Here is a 19,089-nt window from a genome sequence, read left to right on the forward strand (position 1 = left end):
TTTACTAGGAGCACTTCATAGCCCACTGCCTGCTAGTCACATCTGGGCAAACGCCCAGGGCTTTAAGAAGGTGTCTGGGGCCCAGGTCCACGCTGTATGCGAGTGGGAATTTAATCTGAGTTAGGGTCAGGTGATCAGAACCCAAAACTTCACCTCGTGGGAGAAATGTGTGAGCAAGAAGGATGGACAGACAGAAAGAGAGGGCTGACAGATCAGACAGAACAGGTTGGATGAGTGGATGTGCTGAATGCAGAGAAAGGGAGGGAAACAGGAGAGTAAAGAGGTTAAAAAAAGAGAGAGACAGTACCTGAAACAGATCCTAATGGGAGCAGGGAAGAGAAAAGACGGAGTAGCAGCAGGTTAGAAACAGACTAACACAGAACAGGAGAAACTGGGCTGAGCAGAGAAGGCTCGTAGACAGTGCAGAAGATATATGGGGCGGGGAGGAGGGAAGAAAGGAACCGTGGGAAAAAGGGAAAAAGGACAGACAAGTAACCGTGTGCCTACGATTGATGGTGAAATTCGCTCAGCAGAAGATGAGCTGTGTGTAGCACTTGGGGACAAGCCCAAAGCGCACCCATTCACGGCACTGCCTGACATGTATGCATGTTGCAGTCTGCATGCACCCAGCCTTACTGCACCCGGCAATGGGAACACCACTGCAGGCCGCCTTGCAAACCAGCACAGTACAGATACTGTACTGCTCCTCTCACCCACCACCACCACCACCACCACTGCGCATGGGCCCTTCCGCTCCTCCCATCAGCCGCACTTGGGGAATAGATTCCAAAATAACACACTCATGCCTGTCTCTGAATAGTGCAGCTATTTTGCTGGAAGAATGGCCCACTATCACCCAGTTCGGTCAGGTGGATGGCCACTGGCCAGAACAGTGTTCTGAAAACATTATGGAGGGCACTCTGACCACTCTAAGATAAGCTAGTAGCCTGTCAGGAGAGATTGTCGTAAAGCTTTTGTGCCTTCCTACCCGAAGTTTTAATGACCCGTCTAGATGCAGAAGAGAGATAGCACAAGGCTATCTTCTTGTCATTACATTACCGTATCACTACAGCAACTAGGCTGGGTTGCTGCTGCAAACCTCTGTAGCTTTATCCCCACTGGGAAAAGGAAATGCAGAAAGGAGCTCAATTTTAAAAGTAACTTCTGTCTACGAATCTCAGCTTCTCCCCACCTCACTAAAAGGTGAGTGGAGCTTAGGAAAAGAATGAGCCCAAGTTTTGCTGTTTGTCCAGGGTTAACAGTATGCTTCCATTTCCCTCAGCGATGAAAAGACCCGCCCTAACGGGATTCCTTTAGACCGTACCACTTCACAGCACCTGCCACTAACACATGAAAGCTACCGTCAGCGCAAGAGGCAGAGAAACAGTAAATACGCCTAGGTTTAGGCATAAGGACTGCACCGTAGGGATACGAGGGGCCCAGCTCACTTTGAGTGCGCATCCAGCAAAGCCCAAGACTAGCAACTGTGAAAGGTGGGGACAGAAAAGGGACCCAAACCAAATGTAGTTCTTGCTGCTGAACTAGTGAAATCACGTGAATCTCTCTTGCTCCATGTGTTTCTACCCTTATTTTGCAGAAATCATCTCTAAACAGTCCAGCTTCTTTCTGAGATGGCATCTCATGTCAAAATCACCATCCAGGACCAGGTCCAAATACATTTGCCAGATTAGCGGAAAGAAGTAACAGACAAGACTCCTCACATACACTAAGCGCTGTTGTAATAGCACAGTAACTCCCAGAGAGCTTTGCATGGTCATCTTCCATGATAACAGCTAGTTTGTCAGCAGATTACATTAAATGACTTACTTTAAATTAAAAAAACGCCACAGTTTCTAGATGTCATTGAAAAATATCTAAACTGAGCCCTTGAAATACAAAAATACTCTTCCTACTTGTTGGATTTCTTCTCTTTTAACTATTGAGTCCCCACTCCTTGCGCAGCTGCCCCTCACCCTGCTTGCCACAACACTGCCTGTCCCCCAAACAGTATAGCTGACCTTCATTTAGGACTCCCAGAAACATGCAGGTCTGTGAAGCCCGTCTTTGGTTAAAACAAGGTCAAAACTGAGGGGAAAGGAGAGACTTTGACAAAATAAGATCCAGAACCTACAGAGCCGGATAAGGGGCCAGCTAAGTACTGGCAAAAGGTGGGATCAAGCCAGACAAAACAGTTGATGGGGCATTTGGGGGAAATTTTAATTCATTCCTTTCTGCCCGCCATTGCTTTTCTCTCCTTTGTGCTGCGCAAAATTTGGGACCAGAGAGGAACATGAGAAAGAAAAAAACTGCACAGGGGAGTACAGAACACCAGAAACACAAAAGAAGTAGTTAAAAGCTGACTGTGAAGAAAAGAAAAAAAAAATCACTTACACAAAACTGATGACAAGGAGCAGCTTAGAGACACTCTGCAGGTGGAAACCGCTGGGGCTCTCCTCAGGGATGTGCCGTGTCTGAGTGGAACCTGAAGAGACAGATGTGTTTAGGCTAGGAAATGCTGTCCTTTGGGGAGGACAACTCTTTTTCCTCTACCCACCCCTCCACCTCACTCAAAACAACCATAATACATCCTCCATGCTCTGGAAAGCATCGGACCCTCTTCCTATTAACCCTCCACATGCACAGCTCCAGTTTTTCACCAGAGGTACCCAGCTGTCCATCCCCAAGGGTGAGGGGTCTGCAGTTCCTCACCTGCCACGTGCTTGATTCGATGCGCAACCTCCTCATCTGTGGGGGTGGTGACGGGACTCAGCACCTCCTCCAAGTGTGGCACCCGCAGATGGGCATGGGCCCGTTTCCTACGGCGCACGGTCGATTGCTTGCTTACTTTCTCTTTGGGGGATTGTCTGTGGACCTCAGCCAGGTACGTGCTCTCAGTTTTGGTCAGTTCACTCTCTGCAGAGATGGTGAGGGAAAGCATTTACTGGAAGTGGCACTGGCCTGGCAGAGATACAGACTTAAGCCCTCTAATGGCACAGCTACTGGGCCAAACAAGTCGGCAGGGTCTAGGAGGCCCATGCCAGAGGACACGCTACACATCCCTTACACCTTTTGCCAAACTCTGACCTCAGACTGCCGGCGCTCCTGCCAGAGAGCAGGATTTGATGACCTGATTAATTCCAGCAAGTGCTAGTGACGCTGTGGCAATAACGTTGATTGGCCCCTTTCATAAGCCACTCCGAGGCCTGATCCCCAGTGGGCTGGCAGCAGCTATCACACTGTCATGCTGCCCGCTTGCAGGGAGGCATGCATAAACTATGGAAGGTGCCACTTCGTTCGTGGGTCATTACCGCAGATCCAGTCATCGCCACTCTTACCCAAATGTCGGAAATAATCTTCTAGGCCGCTCCAAAAATTCTTCTCAATGAAGGATTTCACCAGTCCCCAAGGCTGCTTCCTGTAACGTAGCTCTGTGGAAACCCTATGTGAAGAAAGGAAAGTCATTCTCCCAATTTTGCTTCCTGAAGGCGATGTCAATTTGTCAATGTAAATACGAGAAATAATCATGCACAGTGTTATTTCTGGAATGGTCTCAGCCCTTCATGTTTCTCGAGGAGAAGCACTGCATGAAAAGTCCTTCCAAAGGTAGTGGCAGGAAGGCCTCAAGAGAGCCTCCTCCCCCGAGAAGACTCCCGAGACCTTTGGCCATGTGGCAGGCAGACACTTAGACTACTTATCTATGTCAAACGCAAAAGCCTACAGCTTTGCCCGGTACCAAATTCCTCTGCTTGTCCCCCCGATGTGTCTCAGAGGCGCAGTCCCTGGAAGTACATCCTGTTGCTTATCACATGTAGTTGACTGCATGAGACAGCTGGCCCTGCAAACCACCGCTTCCAAGAAAGGGGCAAGAAAAATCTAAATCCTCTCCCTGAGCCAGCTGTAACTCCTCTGCATCCGGTCTACTGTTTTCTTGATGTCACCACAGTAGGCAGCTGCCCCTACAGTAGCTCTTTGTCATAGGAGTGTTCTGGCAACAGGACAAAGAAATAAGGCTAAATTCTCCCCAACCCCTTTCTAACACACCAACCAACAGAACTCCCACCCAAAAGTGACTTTTGATCGTCAGTAAAGCTCTTTATCCCGCAAGAAGCGTACCTGAGTCGGCTTTTGTTTCTGGCAACACGAGTCAACGTGTAGCGGTTAATGGTGTAGAAATAATCATGGTAGGGGACGTCGTGAGTTAGCACCTCTGCATCTATGACATAGCACTCGCTTTCTTGGCTGGCTTTGTACATTGTCTGCATAAAAGACAGCGTGCAAGGCAACTATTAGTCTGGTTAGAGCACGGCTTTGATAGTCTGGCACCTTTACTAGCACTTTACAAAAACATCTCTACCACACAGAAGAGACCACACCCATGCCCAGGCCCCATCTCTGCAATTTTTCTGCGAACGGCTCACCATTAAGGGACGGCACACTCAAGGAAATCAAGTGTTTCACTCAGATGTTTCCCAAGGGCGTAATTCAAAAGGGGCGTTCAGTTCCAGCAGCAAAACCTCCAGCATTTTGTGTCACAGACACAGTTACATACCCTGCCATGTGAGGACCAGATTTTTGGGACCTTTACCAGTGTTTCCTCTTCTCATTAAACTGATGCCTGGCTTGTCGGGGAGCAACCTGATCTAAAATCAGAGGTGGCCCTGCCTTGAGCAGAGGTCCTTCCTGGCGTAAATTATTCTGCGATTCTAAACACCATAAAAACATGTAAATTACTTAAGTGCTTCTCATCTGCTTTCTTTCTTTGCCCCGGAACTAACCTCACAAAGGGGACAGACACAGCTAACTGAAGATCCATATACAAAGCGTGCCTTTTCTTACAGACTACTTCCACTTACCTCTGCAGTGAAGACACAGCGAAGTGCCCCTCAGTGGTTCACCCCAAACTCAGAATAAAATAGGTCACGTCCTTGCTTCCTCAAAGTATACTCTTCCCTTTGCCCATCACTTTGCTCTCCCCTTTTCTTTCCCTTATCTTCCCTGCACAGTCTTTGCTTCTGAACAGCACGCTCCATCCCATCCTTACAAGGTACACCTTGCCACTGGGATTCTCCCCTCCCTGAATGCTCAGACACCCCATCTTTTCTTGGCTCCCTCTTAGTATTCCCTCAAGCTAACTCACAGTATTTACCGTTGGCCACTTAAACATATCTCTGGACACTGAAGGAGACCTTTCCTCCCTCTCTAGCTGCAGCCCCTACTAGGCACGGCTAGACTGGCTCTTCCTGGGGCACTGCAAATGCTCTCCTTCTTTACCTTTTTAAACAGGTCAGCTAAATGTCCTCACCAGTAATAAAAAAACCTTGACTTGTCTATGTAGAGCTGTGAGAAGGACTGGGCAGACAGTGTCTGACTTTCTTGTGCCCTGCTTATAAGTAACAACTGCTGGACTGACCACAGCTCAAAAACCACCAGTATGGGTGACGCACACCATTGTCAGAAGGTGCTGGCTTGTTTACAAACTCATCTGCTTTTGCTAGAAAACTTAGTCCTTTCCCTGCAATGCAATCCAATGCAAGCATAAGATTAGCTATTCAGATTTGCAGTGACACTGGGTACCAAGTTAATACAAGAAAAATATGTAAAGGAAAATGGATAGGGAGAATGGAAACATGCAAAGCAGCATGCCCAAGACAGGAAAATAAATCACAGATCTGTTTCTACAAATCATTACACCCCTGCTCTCCTTTTACATACCTGCGTTTCAGTGACAGTGGCAGTTTTGGGGGCCAGAGGGTTGGTGAGGGTAATGGTATACAAGATCACTCTAGTCTGATTGCCATTTTCTTCCTTCTTCCAGGGATGAAAAATAATATCTGAGAGGACAAAACAATATTCCATTCAAGTTACTGGAGAGGGATCTCAGGTCAGTTCCCTAGGGAAAGGCATAACCATATAACCAAGCTCAGGACAGTATTTCCTTCCCCTTGGAGAGCTTGGCTCCAGAAGCACTAGAGCTCAACTGAGTGCCAAAGAAAGGTCTCCTGTACTAAATGTGAGTATTTTCCCCACTTTCAAGTGCAGGGAAAGGCTGGAGAAACGTCTCCTTCAGCAAACCTACAGTTACTGGGAAAGGAGGACTACAGCATTCCAAGGTACACTCTCTGCATCGTCAACTGCACAGCCCGCACCAAGGTCTGGTGTGGAGCTAGAACAGTTTTATCCTCACACTGTTAAGCCTTGAACACAGGATCAGGCCTTAGGTGATGTTAAAAAATAAGAGAGTCTGCTTCTTCCATAAACTTAGATCTGGCTCTTAGAAAACAAAACTAGATACCCAAACAAGGCTGGTTTTTTCTGCTTTTGATTACTCTCAGTACAGACTACAGCTGTCCCAAGATCTGCTCAGAATATTACCAAATCCCTCTCATCACCAGGCAAAGTTACACCTTCGAGGCATGCGCTGAGACCTTCCTTCTCTACAGGCCTCTACCTCGCAGGAAACGCAGCCTCTGTCAGCGACCGGGCTTTGCCAGCAGCAGCTTACCAGAGAACCGGCGCTGTTCCATGAAGTCCCTCTGGAACTGGGAGTCCGTGAAAAGCAAGTCGTACAGTTTGTCCACGCTGAAGTTGAACACTTCGTTCACATACTGACGGCCGTTCAGATCCTCGTAAAAGGCCTGGACTTCCCCTGTGGGGAAACAAGCCTGTAAGCCCCAGCCATGACCCTCCGTGCCAGTATCAGAGGCTGTGCTTTCACAGTACCTTAGTATTTCACTTTGGAAAGAAGGAACCCAAAGGAGGTACTTATAACTCTTTTCCTCCACTGATCCAAGGACAATAGTTGGAACATCAGAAGGGGTAATTACCTACGTATCTATTTTAGGGACATCCTTCCAAATACCCCACACATTTGCCATCTGCGGCCCAGGATGGGAATTCTTTGCATCTTCTGAACTCTTAGGGCCCAGAAAAGGAATTCAACATTTGCCAATCCAGTCCCTCACTGGAAAGGACAGGAGAAGGCTGAAAACACCACCGATGGAAAGGCCCTTCCCTGCATACCTTCATCATGGGTCTCTGACGAGTCACTGAGCTCAGTGGGAATGTCTTCGTTGTCATTGAAGTCTAGGGAAGGGGAGTTCACGGGGCCGATGATCTCTATCTTCTCTCCCATGATATTTGCAATGCCAAGGTCTTTTTCCACAGGAGACTCTGCCACTGCCTCCTCCTCTTCTGGTAGCACTCCATCAAACTGCAGCAAGAAGAGAGCACAACGAGGGAAAGATCAGCACCTGGAAATTGAGCATTATTTCTGAAACTTTACATCTGTGGGCCAACTTTCATACCTTTGAACATTTGGCTGCGACCTGTCTGGAAATTAAACAATACAGAGAGGAGGAAGGTTACCATATGGTGTTTGTAAAACACACGGATATATTAGATCGCCTCCTCTCAAAGGACCACATACACTTCAAGCTTGGGACGTACACAAGGCTTTTTGTTTGTTCAGACAAGCACACAAACAATACTGGGTTTGCCACTGAACAAGCCCTGTACAGCTAGGAAAATGTGCGGTTATATCTAAACAAGGTCTGCTCTGATGTAATACTGTGAGGACACACACTGTTTCCTAGGGAATAACTCAACTCAGAGAAGAAATTTTAACCCTTTTGTCTCCAACACTCCATTTCTTTTAATCTAAAAGTACAAAAAGGATAACGCCTTTACTGCTGAGAGTCCCAATTTACTGGCTTTTAGGAAAGCCACACTTGGCTCACTTTTTGGCTCACAAATGCCATGCTCACAGATATCACTGACTCGAGGACAGTGGTCAGCTGCAGGGTAAACCGTTACCTTGTACATTCAAGGACTACCAGCTGGATCCCAGATAAAAGGATTACCGCTCCCACTGTCCTGGAGGAAGAACACTCACCGAGGCTGGTGCTTCACTGCTTCCCGTAGACGTCAGTGTGCTGGCAGTGACGGATTTCTTTGGCAGCTGAGGGCTAGCTTCTGGCTTGGCCTCCATGCTGCTTTTTGAGGAGCTGTCGTTGACTTCATTCTCTTCCACGGGGATTTCTTCACAGTAGCTGAGACGCCACAGAGAACACAGGTTTTTATATTTACCCCTCTCAGTACAGCTACAACTGGACACACAGAGCAAGTAAGAATACTTCTATGAAGTTTCCTGTCTGACCGGAAGCAGAAATGGCTCAGTGCAGGGAAGATCAAGCCCAAATTTTCCAAGTGTTTATACATAGACTGACAAGCATCAGCCCTTTCTGACTGTGTAACACTCTGACTGGCCTTGTGACTGGGATGCTTTGGCATTCACAGAATCGCTCATCTAGCTCAGCAAGCAGAGAAGCAGGCATTTCAGTCCCTACCGACCTTCCATGAGGAAACAGTATGCTTTCAGCTTTTTAGACATTACACGCTGAAGGGTAAACATTTGGCCAGAAACCCAGAATCTCTCACCAGGGACAATCTGCAGTTTGAGGTATGCAATATATCAGGACTCCTGCTCTCGTGAGGCCATCTTTTCTTCATCACAGGCATATGTTGCTCCTCCTCACTCACCCCATTGTGTTGAAGTCATCATCAGGAGGCACGTAGTCTTCATCATCACTGGTCAGACCCAGCTCGTTCCCATAACACTGGTGGACAAAGTGCCAGAGCTCCTTTGGACAGAGAGGCTAAAAGAGGGAACAGAGAACAGCATACATTTCACCTGAGAATACTAAAATATGATGAATGTTTAGAACTACCACTCCTTGCCTTGAAAGGAGAAGTGAGAGATTCTGACACAGCCCCAGACGGGCAGTGAGGGCCTTCCGATAGGCTCACCTCTTCTGAATTCCAGTGATCCTACAAGGTGGACTGTATGTTATTGGCAGACTGCCGCAGCTCCATGCTGGCTAAGGGCTGTGGGCTTATGTATCCTTACATTGTTAGGCAAAGCTGGCTTGGAGTGCCCCAGTCAAGCAGTAAGAGGCCCTTTCATCAAGTAAGCCTTCACTGTCAGCCCAGGTTCTGCCCCAAAATCTAACTTTGTTATTTTTCCATGCCACAATCTCATGTTACTTAAGACTATCAGAAAGCCGACATGAGGCTACACCCAGAGCACCATACGAAATGAGATTTCCCGCTACTACAATGCTGTGCATGTAATAATGTAAGCAGTAAACCTTCATTTCCCTCAGCATGTGTTTCCCACCTCTTCTGTTGTGCCTCCATTTAATGTCTCCTACTATACCAAACCACAACGCTTTATGAGGTTTTTTCTCCTCCAAGTTTAAGTTAAAGCTGCCTAAAGAATTACGGCTGCAGGGAAAACGATCTAAAACAGCAACAAAGAATAACATTTCCTGTTGCACTTTAAAATCAAGGAGAGTTTGCTCACTAGCTACTATAGTGAAAAGCTTGTATATACTTCCAGCTAATAAGAGAAAATGAATTATCAAGACCGTTCACAAAAGCTCAGCTTTTTAGGAATGCAAGTCAGTTGATCACCATATGACTGCGTTCCGAGGTTCTTAAGAAATGGGGCAGGAGAACTTGTGATTTAAACATGTGGGGATGAAAGGGGATGGATTTTTACTCATGAGAAATTTATGACCACTGACAAAGGTTTCTTGGTAATGAGGTAAAACAAATCTAGTGAACTTTTTCCTGAGTTGCCGGCTTGAACTTCTTCCCATAGCTACTGAATGGAATAAGGCAGGAAATTTTTTATCTAGCTCCCAAAAGCAGCAATCAGAAGCACGGGGAAAAAGCCTCTAATGAGAAACTTTTATCCAGAAAAATGTGTGTTTCACCTTCTTCCCACATGCACTCCAATTCACATGTCTTAGCAGGAAAAATAGAATAGGTTCTTTCTCCCTCTCTCCTGTCTGGCATGGATCTTACATTTGGAAAAAGAGCTCTGTCCCTTTCACTCCACGTCTCAGTTCCCATTTGCTTTGACCTTGAAACCAAGGGCTCTGAATTTTGTTAGGAACTTCAGAAGGCTGATCAAATTACAGCATATGGTAGCAACACAAGCTGCCCAATGCAAAGCGAACCTTTTGCATACTAAACACTACCCCGATTTTCAGGACAGGGTATTCTGGGTGTTTGAGCCAGGACATCTCGAAATGCTAGTAGCACTGTTACATCAGTACATGAGTCTTACCCCCGCAGTGAGACCCAAAATACTCAATGGACTGCAGAACAGATACTCAGATCAAATACCGGACATATGGGGCCTCTGGCATAGCAGGTGCACATCCCTGCTTTATTTTAAAATCCAACCCACTGAGCCCTTACCCAGTGCACCCCACATCCACCATTGTTCCCCTGTTTGGTTTTGGAATGCCCTGAACACATGCTCTTTTTCTGTCCTATCTTCAACTCCACACTTCCGAAGCACAGGCTTACTAAGAGCTTTGCCTGTACAGTGAGCTATTTCTGTTGCATTTTGAACTGCTTTCTTCTGAGCTGTTTCACTTGAATCACAGACCCCAAAAAAACTCCTTCCTGAGGCACATGCTTCCACACCTCAGCAGAGGCAAAGCGGCATCTACTGTGTGTACACAGACAGAATTCCATGCAAAAAGAGAGACTTGCATCTGCAGTAATGTGCCTGCTCTGCATAAACATATGTGCTTACTGTCCCTACAGATTTTATGCATATACATTAGTACAGGTATTATGCTCCCACATATATTCATCACTTCCCTTTCATCCCACCCCAACATTCAGGTGCTGGTCTCTGTACCTTGTCAAGGAGAGCGTTCTGCCAGAGTCTGAACATCATCATGTACGTCCTGTCTCGAGCCCCAAAGGAAGTAAAAAAGTGCTAAATGGGAAGAGATGGAGAGAAAAATCAGTTCAGAAAAGGCCCAAAAAAGGGAAGAAGGAGAGTAATCCTTTTGGATCACTTTCCAGCTACAGTTCACAGAAGGACTGAGCAAGCCACATAGCATAGCTGCTCAGTTCTTGGGCACAGACTGAAGCTCACGGAGGCCTCAGGCTGAGTGCCTCTCACCCAAGGGAGTGAGTCAGAGCACAGAAACAGTTCTGTTAGAGATATACTACTGTATAACCCAGATCTCCTGCCTGGCCCCAAACCCCACATATGAGCCACGTGTGTTCCAGACTCAGCCCAAGGTCTGCAGAAGCTCTGCACCCAGCCCTCTTCCCTTGGTGCTTCCTCCCAGGCCCCAAGTAGCACAAGCAGTCAGTTTGGAAAAATCCCACAACACACACATATTCCCCTGCCCCTGACAGCCTTAAGGGGTGGCCCCAGAGGTGGAGGCTTCAAGGATGTACCTTTTCAGTGTCAGTGCAAACTTGGATGGCATTAGGAATGAGCCGTGCTGTTTTTTCCTTGGTCATCGAGCAGATATCCTTCAAGCGTACTGTCAGCTACAGTCAGCGCCATGCAGAAAGGGGAAGGCAGAAAAAGAACACAGGTAAAGAGCGACACTGACGAAAAAGACAACAGAAAGAGTGCTTTTAAAGCAATGTCAGCAAATAAGCTGACATAAAACACATGCACAATGCAGCAGTCTGAAAGCCTTACCAGTGTCTCCCAACGGAAGATGTTGCTGTAAAAGCAAATCCAGTTTTCGGAGAGGTAGAGGCGGCCCTGCAGGAGAATGTCTCTTTGTAGCGCACATGAGTAATCTGTGGGTGGACAACAGATGATAATTTAGGAGCACCAAAACCAGAAGACAGGACAGCCTAAAGGCAAAGATAAGCAGCAGCATCAAGAGAAGAAGCTACTCAACACAAAACTACCACAGAAAGTCAAAGGCAGAGCCAGAACTGAACCACAGCTGCTACTCTGTCCACTAGGTTATGATCCCTCCTGCGGGCATGTCGCAGACAATTTCTCTTACTGACTGATGATCTTGCATTATTAGCTGGTCATTCCGTAGCATCCTATGTACTATTTACAGATTTTAATTTGTCTTTTCCTTTTCACCTTCTAGTGCCATTGTTCATTTCTCTCCCGGTTTAAGCATCCTAAACAATTTCTATTCCTCTGCTACGCTGTGCATCTTTCAACGGTATGAGACATGGCATGAGATCACCAGTTACGTAAGATAACAGAACAGATGCAATGCACTAGGCAGTCTACTAACCAGCTGCAAGGCCAAAGCCTAAGTAGATATGGGCAGGGCAGTCATGTGTGAGTAGGGAGCACTGGGGATGTTAGAAAAAAAGGGAAGCTCAGCGGGATGCATGTTGAGACGCAACCCTGACCAAATGAGGAAAGAGCTCAAACACTAACACACTGTCAGGTTTGGGGGAGCACCATGGAGGAAAACACACTCCTCAAATCATGAGGGAAGAGAGCTGTCGCTGATAGAAATCAGCATTGCTCTCCCTGAAGCAAAATAAACGAAACATTAGAAATGGTGAGGAGGGGTTCTGCCTGTGCACAAGAAAAGACACAATGGGCTTGTTCCTTGGTGGCACGATCTCTTTGAAGAAGAAAAAGCTGCACGCACGTGTGCTGGATTTCCTCTCCAAACCATGGGCCAGCACAACAGACCACTGCACCAAGGGGCTGACCTTACCTACGATGAGGCGCTCCGTGTCAGGAAGCTGTTTGAAGAGTTTCCTGAAATCTTCATTCCGTTGTTTGTATGTTGGACTCAACACCTGCAAATAACAGAGTGCCTGTTAAGGAGAGGGGCAGGCATGAGTACAGAGAAATGGAGTGGGAAAACAGGAACACCTTGGTAAGGAGAAGGGGGATCAGATGCGCTTACAAAGCATGAGGCTAGGAGCTCCCATCACAGCAGACACACAGATGGGAGGATTTGGGATTTAGTGCATTATGTAAGAAGAAGAGGAGAACCTGATTTTGAAGAGCAAGTACAGAGTAGAAGGGCTATACCCGTACGTGCTAGGTAGCAAATCGGAATTGCATGGAAGCTGTGGCTGCAGGAAAAATCTCTTTTCCTGCAATCCTAGACTGTACAAGGTATGGCACATGCTCTGTTTGCAATGCATCCAGTTAGTCGCCAATCCCCAGCTCTCCCAGGAACAGTGCAGCAACCCCAGAAAATAGGCCCCTTAGTGCAGCTGCAGCCCCACCAGAGGAACTTGAACGATCACTGTCATCAAAAGCCCAGGGATAATGCAGTCATCCCCATTCTGCTCTCCATCAAGTGCTCCACCTGGCAGTCAATGAACACACAACCACCTGCTGGTATTGTGAGAACATTTTTGTGGGGCTCAAAGAGGCCCTCACAGGGACTCAGCCATGTTTTACGCTTATTCTGCAGACGCTTGGACTCATGGAAGGCCTCAGAGAAAACGGTGCTGTTGGCTGGAAGGAGACCAGGAGCTGCATTCTCTCAGGTGTTTACTAAACTATAACGTGACTCTGTCCACTTAGACCACCTCCTACACACCATGCCCATGCTTAGAGCTGCTCGTAATAGCCAGAACACCTTTTCAAAGCAGAGTTGGCTCAAATAGAGGCAAGTGCAAATTCAGGAGGTCCATAGCTCCCATCTAGTCTACCATGTTCTTTCTCCCACAAATGTACAGAACATGAAGCAACCTGGGGTACCACCTCTTCCTTCCCTACCTCCATTTCCTCTCAACAACCCTCTCCTATCTCTTCCAGCTGCGCAACACAAATCTCCCAAAGCAGATAGGTGGGCACAGCTCAGAGCATCCCAGCAAGGGCCTCAAAAATCAGAGTGATTACAGAAGGCAGCTTCTGTTTGAGAAGGGTGTTGGTGGGGTCACAGGGGTGGGAGGAATATGAAGTTTGTTTAGTATTAGCCTTACAAAATTGTCAAATGCTGTCAAATCAAAGAAGGAAAGATGGACAACACCCTGCCCTGCAAAAGCATTCCCTCTTCCTCACTCCAATTCAACAAACTAGAAACAATATTTTTTAACATCAACTCAGCACTTCAGATATTTGCTCCAGTCCTGTGGGCCCAAAGGAAAGTATCTTACTTCTGAATAAAACCTCCTAACAAGCAGATGACAGAAATATGAATTTTACTTACCAAACTTCTAGCCTGAACATCTGGAAAAGATCTTGGTCAGAGATGGGCTCCAGCAAGAGCCCAAGCCCAAGATTTACTGGGACAAGCAGACAAGATGGGAAAGGAGGGGGGAACAGAGATTATAATCAGCTCTGAGCTTTGGGTTCAATGCATTAGAGCAACCCAACTTAACAGTACAGTTTCCATGTGGAGGGGCACTGCCCTCCCTTCCCCGCAGTAAGGGACGTTCTGACCTGTCTAAAACCTGTACTACAACAGACAAATCTGCTTAGCACCAGAACGTCTGTTAGAGTGACAAACAGTTCAGTATAGAGACACTCACAGCTGGAATTTCATCTGATCCACGGCTGACATTTTCTTGCGATATGTCGACAAGCCCCTCCAGCTCCCACAGCAGACAAGGCAGTTCTTGATCCAGCACAAGATCCCAGAGAGCCCCGCACTCCAGCAAGGAATCCATAGCGTTCCCTCAGCACTTGCACAGCTCCCCGTGTTCTCAAACTCTGCTTTTCCTGTTCCTGCTGTCACCGCTTCTTGTTTAGATTCAAAGTCGAAAGAGATACAGCAGCTTGGCAGGAGTTTACATGCCTTCCCCTGTTTTCCTGCTCACATTCAGGTCATCTGCCCTAGCAGCCTCTGTAGATCTGAGAGAAGATTTGCCCTCCAGGGGACTTTGAAAAAGTGGCTCATTAGGGTAAGCGTGCTGGCGGGCAACCTTTGTGCTCTTCTGCTCCAGTCTTACCAGCTTCTTGCTGTGGGCATCTCAAAGAAGCACTGCAAAAGCGCCAACAGCCTGAGCAGTCCCAGGCAGGTCTGTGCAAGGCATCTGCAACTCCCGATCGAGGCCCGATGCCCAGGACTGCCAGAGCTAGCAACTGAAATAGCTCCGACTGCCAGGACCCCACCGGACCAGCTGTAATTCACAGATCTAGCTGCAGTTTCCAGGACTGAACAGGACAGTAAACAGCTCAGATTTCTGCTGCTTCTCCCCCCACCCCCCACCTTTGAAACCAGAAAAGCAGTTATTCTTATTCCTTCAATGTCTGCCCCAGGCTCTCCTCTCTAGTCCCTCTCTGCTCTGAAAGGCAGCTTCAGTCTTTGTTAATGTTTCTTATGGAAGGAGAGGGTGGGGAAGATACCAAAATGACTCGCACATGCTTTAAGTTACTGTAGCTGGGTAATTCTGTCGGCCAATGCCCTGCAGTAACCCACGCTCAGCCCTGCCTCCCAGCAGATGTTTCCTGTAATGGAAAGTTGCTGGACAGAGTGTGCTGGGAGAGGCGCAAGGGGAGTAAGGAGACACCAGTCTAAAGCATATAGCTATGAGAAATCAGCCATGTGAGACCCACACAGTTAGAAATCTTAAGGGGTCCACTACTCCTGTATGTATATCTAAGCCCCAAAAGCATAGGTATTTCTAGGTTTCATTCATTAGTCAGGTCACTTTGGAGATGAAGGGCAAGGGCTTCCTTCAGGCTCCAGCAAATAAACTCCGTGCAGATCCCAGGAAGATTGCTTGGAGTGCTGGAAATCCCTGTATCCCTCTGCCCTGAGTCCCCAGCCTCTCCATCTCTCTGCTGAAGTGCAGAAATGCACAGGTAAACATCCACACCATGACACCAGTGCTGCTCATCCATGATGCTGAGTCTGGGGAAACAAGTATACTGAAGTAAAATCCTCATTCTTCCTAACAAATTGGGCACACGGATCTCAAAAAACCAAAACCAAACAAACCCCAAGTGACCACACAAGCCTCTGCAAAACCACTGTTTTATTCCAGGGCCAGTGACTGCAGTTCACTCACTGACAGAAAGAACTGACGAGCTTGCCCTCTACTCAGATGCATCATAAAAGCATTGCTGGTGCTAGACAGCACACAGGTCTCTCTGTTTAGCCCTGTTAGAAGGAAGCAGTACATCCATCTGCCACCCCAAGATGCGGGGACAATAAACAAAATTTCTGTAGCCTAGGAAGAACAAAGAATTAGGATTACAGATATCTGCGAGGTACCTGCATTACTGAATGGCCCTATTTGCTAGAAACTGCTTATGGGATTACTTCCAAAAAAAAAAAAAAACCAAAAACCCACCAGGATGCTTCTGTCTACACAGCCACCCACCTCCCCCTGCAGAGACGAATGGCAGGAGTGATCGGAAGAGCAAACCTGGAGGTGGAGACAGCAAACATTAACTCTACTGCAAACAGAGAGAGACTGGACGGGATGGCACCACGAAGGGTGGAGAGAAGAGGCTGGGTGGGGGAAATGGGGAGAAAAGGGTGACTGCCCATGGTACTATCTCCCTGTTACTACACAAACAAATCCTCTGACAGGAAATTTAAAGTAACTGTTGCTGGGGGATGGGACAAGACAGGGAAGTACGACAACACAAGAACTGAGAAAGGTATAGTCTTGTACAGCACACGGCACAGAAAACAGGTGAGGAGGAGAGATGGCAAGAAGCAGAGAGAAAAGAGGGAAGGAAAACCTTATTCAATTTGCATGACTGATGGACTTGCTCTTAACTCTTTAGGGAAGATTTACATTGCTTCTGGACAAAACAGGAACACTACTGGAAATAAACAGAATACATTTCCCTGCTTGAGAGGAAGAGTTTAGACCCCACTGACATGGAGGACTGCTGTGCCAATTAATGCCAGCAAAGAAACTGGCCACCTGTTCCACAGCATTTCTTCCAAACCCGGTCTGGTCTCTTGAGTTTTTTTCCTCTTTTTTTTTTTTTCCTTCCTTTTACACGTGAATAACCAGCAGAGGAAGAAGCTTTAAAGTAATCACCGACCATTTGGGGTGGAAAGCGGATTTGAATTCACCATCACATGAGCTTGCACCAAAAGCTCACTTCTAATTTAGTGCCTCTACACCACAGTAACTGTGCCATGCCTGGTAAACCATATACCAAAAATCATGGAACATCTGAATGGAATTGCCTATGAAAAATACCTGACTGACATTGTTCCAGAAATAGTTTGACAAAATGGTACTGAAAGTTAAAAGATAATTGCACTGACTTACAGAAAAAAAGGCTGTTCATTTAGCACCTTGCTAACTCATCATTGGGCCTGGATTTTTGCAATAAAACTCATTTACATGATTGCAGTTGTTGAGTCAGACTCAGGCTGCCACCCATTGGAAAACTGTTTCTGATGTTTTCCCTAAAACGATGCTTAATTTCTCTCTTTGTCTTTATAGGGAACACTTTACTCCTTCCAACAACTGAGTTTTCCCCTCCACTCTGGTATCTACGAGGTCTCCAAGAGGGTACTGCAAGAAAAAAAAAGACAGCACGCCAATACCAGGAAAGGCTGATTTCTTATAGCGATCAGTCTTGAGATCACTTGACATTGTTCTTAAGAAGCTGCAAGCACTGCTCGAAGGCCTCCACGAAGAAAGGCCCTCTGTAGCATCACAGTCTACCATGGATTCTTAGCTACCTCCTATCTCCTAGTGCACAGGCTTTTGCCGCAGTTTTAAAAGAAAACCTAGAGATCTCTCCTTTAGATGGCTACCTACTTGCACTTGACAGAATTGACTTTTGAGACGTTCACCTCTTGCAAGCCAGGCTGAAAGCTGCCCTGTGTGCACGGCATTTGTTTGCAGAACCGCAGGTGCAGGCCTCCTGTCCCACTCCATGCAATCCTCAGTGCAGACTTTGGTCTCCCAAAGACAGCTGTGCTTTGGTTCATCTTTTCAGACCTACTAGGACAGCAAATGTTTCTAATAGTATTTAATAACACCTGTAAGAGACAATTACTGTCTTTTCACTGTAAATTTTTTTTTCCCCACTAACCACTCTGGGGCTATCCTGCATATAGGTGAAGGGGTGGTTCAGGTCAGTTACAGGGAGAAGCTGTAAGAAGGAAAAAAATGAAGCACGGTTGCAAAAGAGAAGGCAGGTGAAGGGAATGTGTGTAGGTAAATACAAAGGAAAGGAGTACAGAGTAGGGCAGACCTTGGGATCTAAACAGTAAACCAAAAACCTCGTGGACAGATAGGAATCTCGCCTCTTCCCTGGTGTCAACTGTGTCTGCTCTAACTTTTCAAGACCATCTTACTCTCTTTTCTGGATGTACGCTCTGCAGATTCTCCTGATGCCTGGTATCTACCAGCACAGGCACTACAGGATGCAATTTACAGAAGCAAGCCTTGCTATAGAGTGGCAGCTAGAAACGCTGTGGGAAATTGGAGACATACAGCCTAATTTAGGAACAGTCAGAGCACTAGAAGGATCAACAGTCCAGTTGAGAGAGAAGTAGGCAGAAAACCAAACATGGCAGATTTGCTAGGCTCAGTGCCTCAACCATACAGTGACCTCCAGACACAAAAACCGGGAGCTCCTCCATGCTCGGAAATGGGGCCCTGCACCCAAAGCCCAGAGAGACTGAGAAGAACAAAGGCGACAGCTTTCACCCTTGGCAGCAGTTTGTCTCTAATTCTAATGACGTCTGTTGGGTGACATATTCCTTCAACCAATTTGTGGAGTTCCTGCCACCCCCACAGCCAGTGCAACCTCATCCTTCACATCATCGGGAAGTGAAAGACAGATTTGCCACCTCTCTAAGCACATCGGGTCTACAGAGTAAGCTGCATCTCTGTTTCAGTAATCAAAATTACAGAGAATGTTTGGTTTTGAGGTCTATTTAAAAAAAAAAATAAATTTAAAATAATAAATCAATTAACAATATTTCAACATGCAGACACACAAGTCCAAAGCAGACACACACAAACTGCATCTTGACAGCTGAGCATACACGGGTGGGGCCTAAACCACAGGTGACCAACACACTTATGAAGTTTTGCTCCATAAGAATAACAGTTCTGCTAAACCAGAGTCTCCATGTCTGAGGTTCCTCACTAAAGGCATGAGAAACACCTCAGGGACTTTTTCCTTCTGCTGCTAGTGAACTCAGCCAGCCCAGTGATGGTCTGCTCTTCCACCATGAGGACAGGAACACAAAGCAAACCTGTAAGGTTGAGTATATTTATTCTCAAATTGGTGATCTTTTCTAAACCTCACAGTGCACCAGGACCAGTTTGCATTTGTCCTGTGGAGAGCAAAGCAGAGAAAGCGCACCACGACCAAGAAAGGAC

The 19,089-nt window shown here is 46.8% G+C and overlaps 1 protein-coding gene across 19 annotated transcripts in view; it reads right to left on the reverse strand.

The window, feature by feature from the left end:
* GRAMD1B (GRAM domain containing 1B) overlaps positions 1-19,089 on the reverse strand; it is a gene marked incomplete at its 5' end in the record, with an annotated part of 105,792 nt that overhangs the window by 11,960 nt on the left and 74,743 nt on the right. For 16 of the 19 annotated variants that reach the window (XR_014269889.1, XR_014269890.1, XR_014269891.1 and 13 more), the window contains 13 exons: positions 2,392-2,482; positions 2,710-2,913; positions 3,336-3,439; positions 4,114-4,256; positions 5,713-5,831; positions 6,503-6,646; positions 7,021-7,210; positions 7,892-8,048; positions 8,539-8,654; positions 10,718-10,798; positions 11,272-11,367; positions 11,525-11,628; positions 12,528-12,612. Coding sequence is in view for 3 of the 19 variants with exons in the window: in XM_082493725.1 (XP_082349851.1) it covers positions 2,392-2,482; positions 2,710-2,913; positions 3,336-3,439; positions 4,114-4,256; positions 5,713-5,831; positions 6,503-6,646; positions 7,021-7,210; positions 7,892-8,048; positions 8,539-8,654; positions 10,718-10,798; positions 11,272-11,367; positions 11,525-11,628; positions 12,528-12,612 (1,634 nt within the window). Of the gene's footprint in view, positions 1-2,391; positions 2,483-2,709; positions 2,914-3,335; positions 3,440-3,819; positions 3,986-4,113; positions 4,257-5,712; positions 5,832-6,502; positions 6,647-7,020; positions 7,211-7,891; positions 8,049-8,538; positions 8,655-10,717; positions 10,799-11,271; positions 11,368-11,524; positions 11,629-12,527; positions 12,613-14,304; positions 15,078-19,089 lie in introns of those variants that run through there. The other 3 variants (XR_014269903.1, XR_014269892.1, XM_082493726.1) reach the window with 3 other exon arrangements.

The sequence above is a fragment of the Vanellus vanellus genome (genome assembly GCF_965231255.1).
Source record: "Vanellus vanellus genome assembly, chromosome: 21".
Lineage (NCBI taxonomy): Eukaryota > Metazoa > Chordata > Aves > Charadriiformes > Charadriidae > Vanellus > Vanellus vanellus.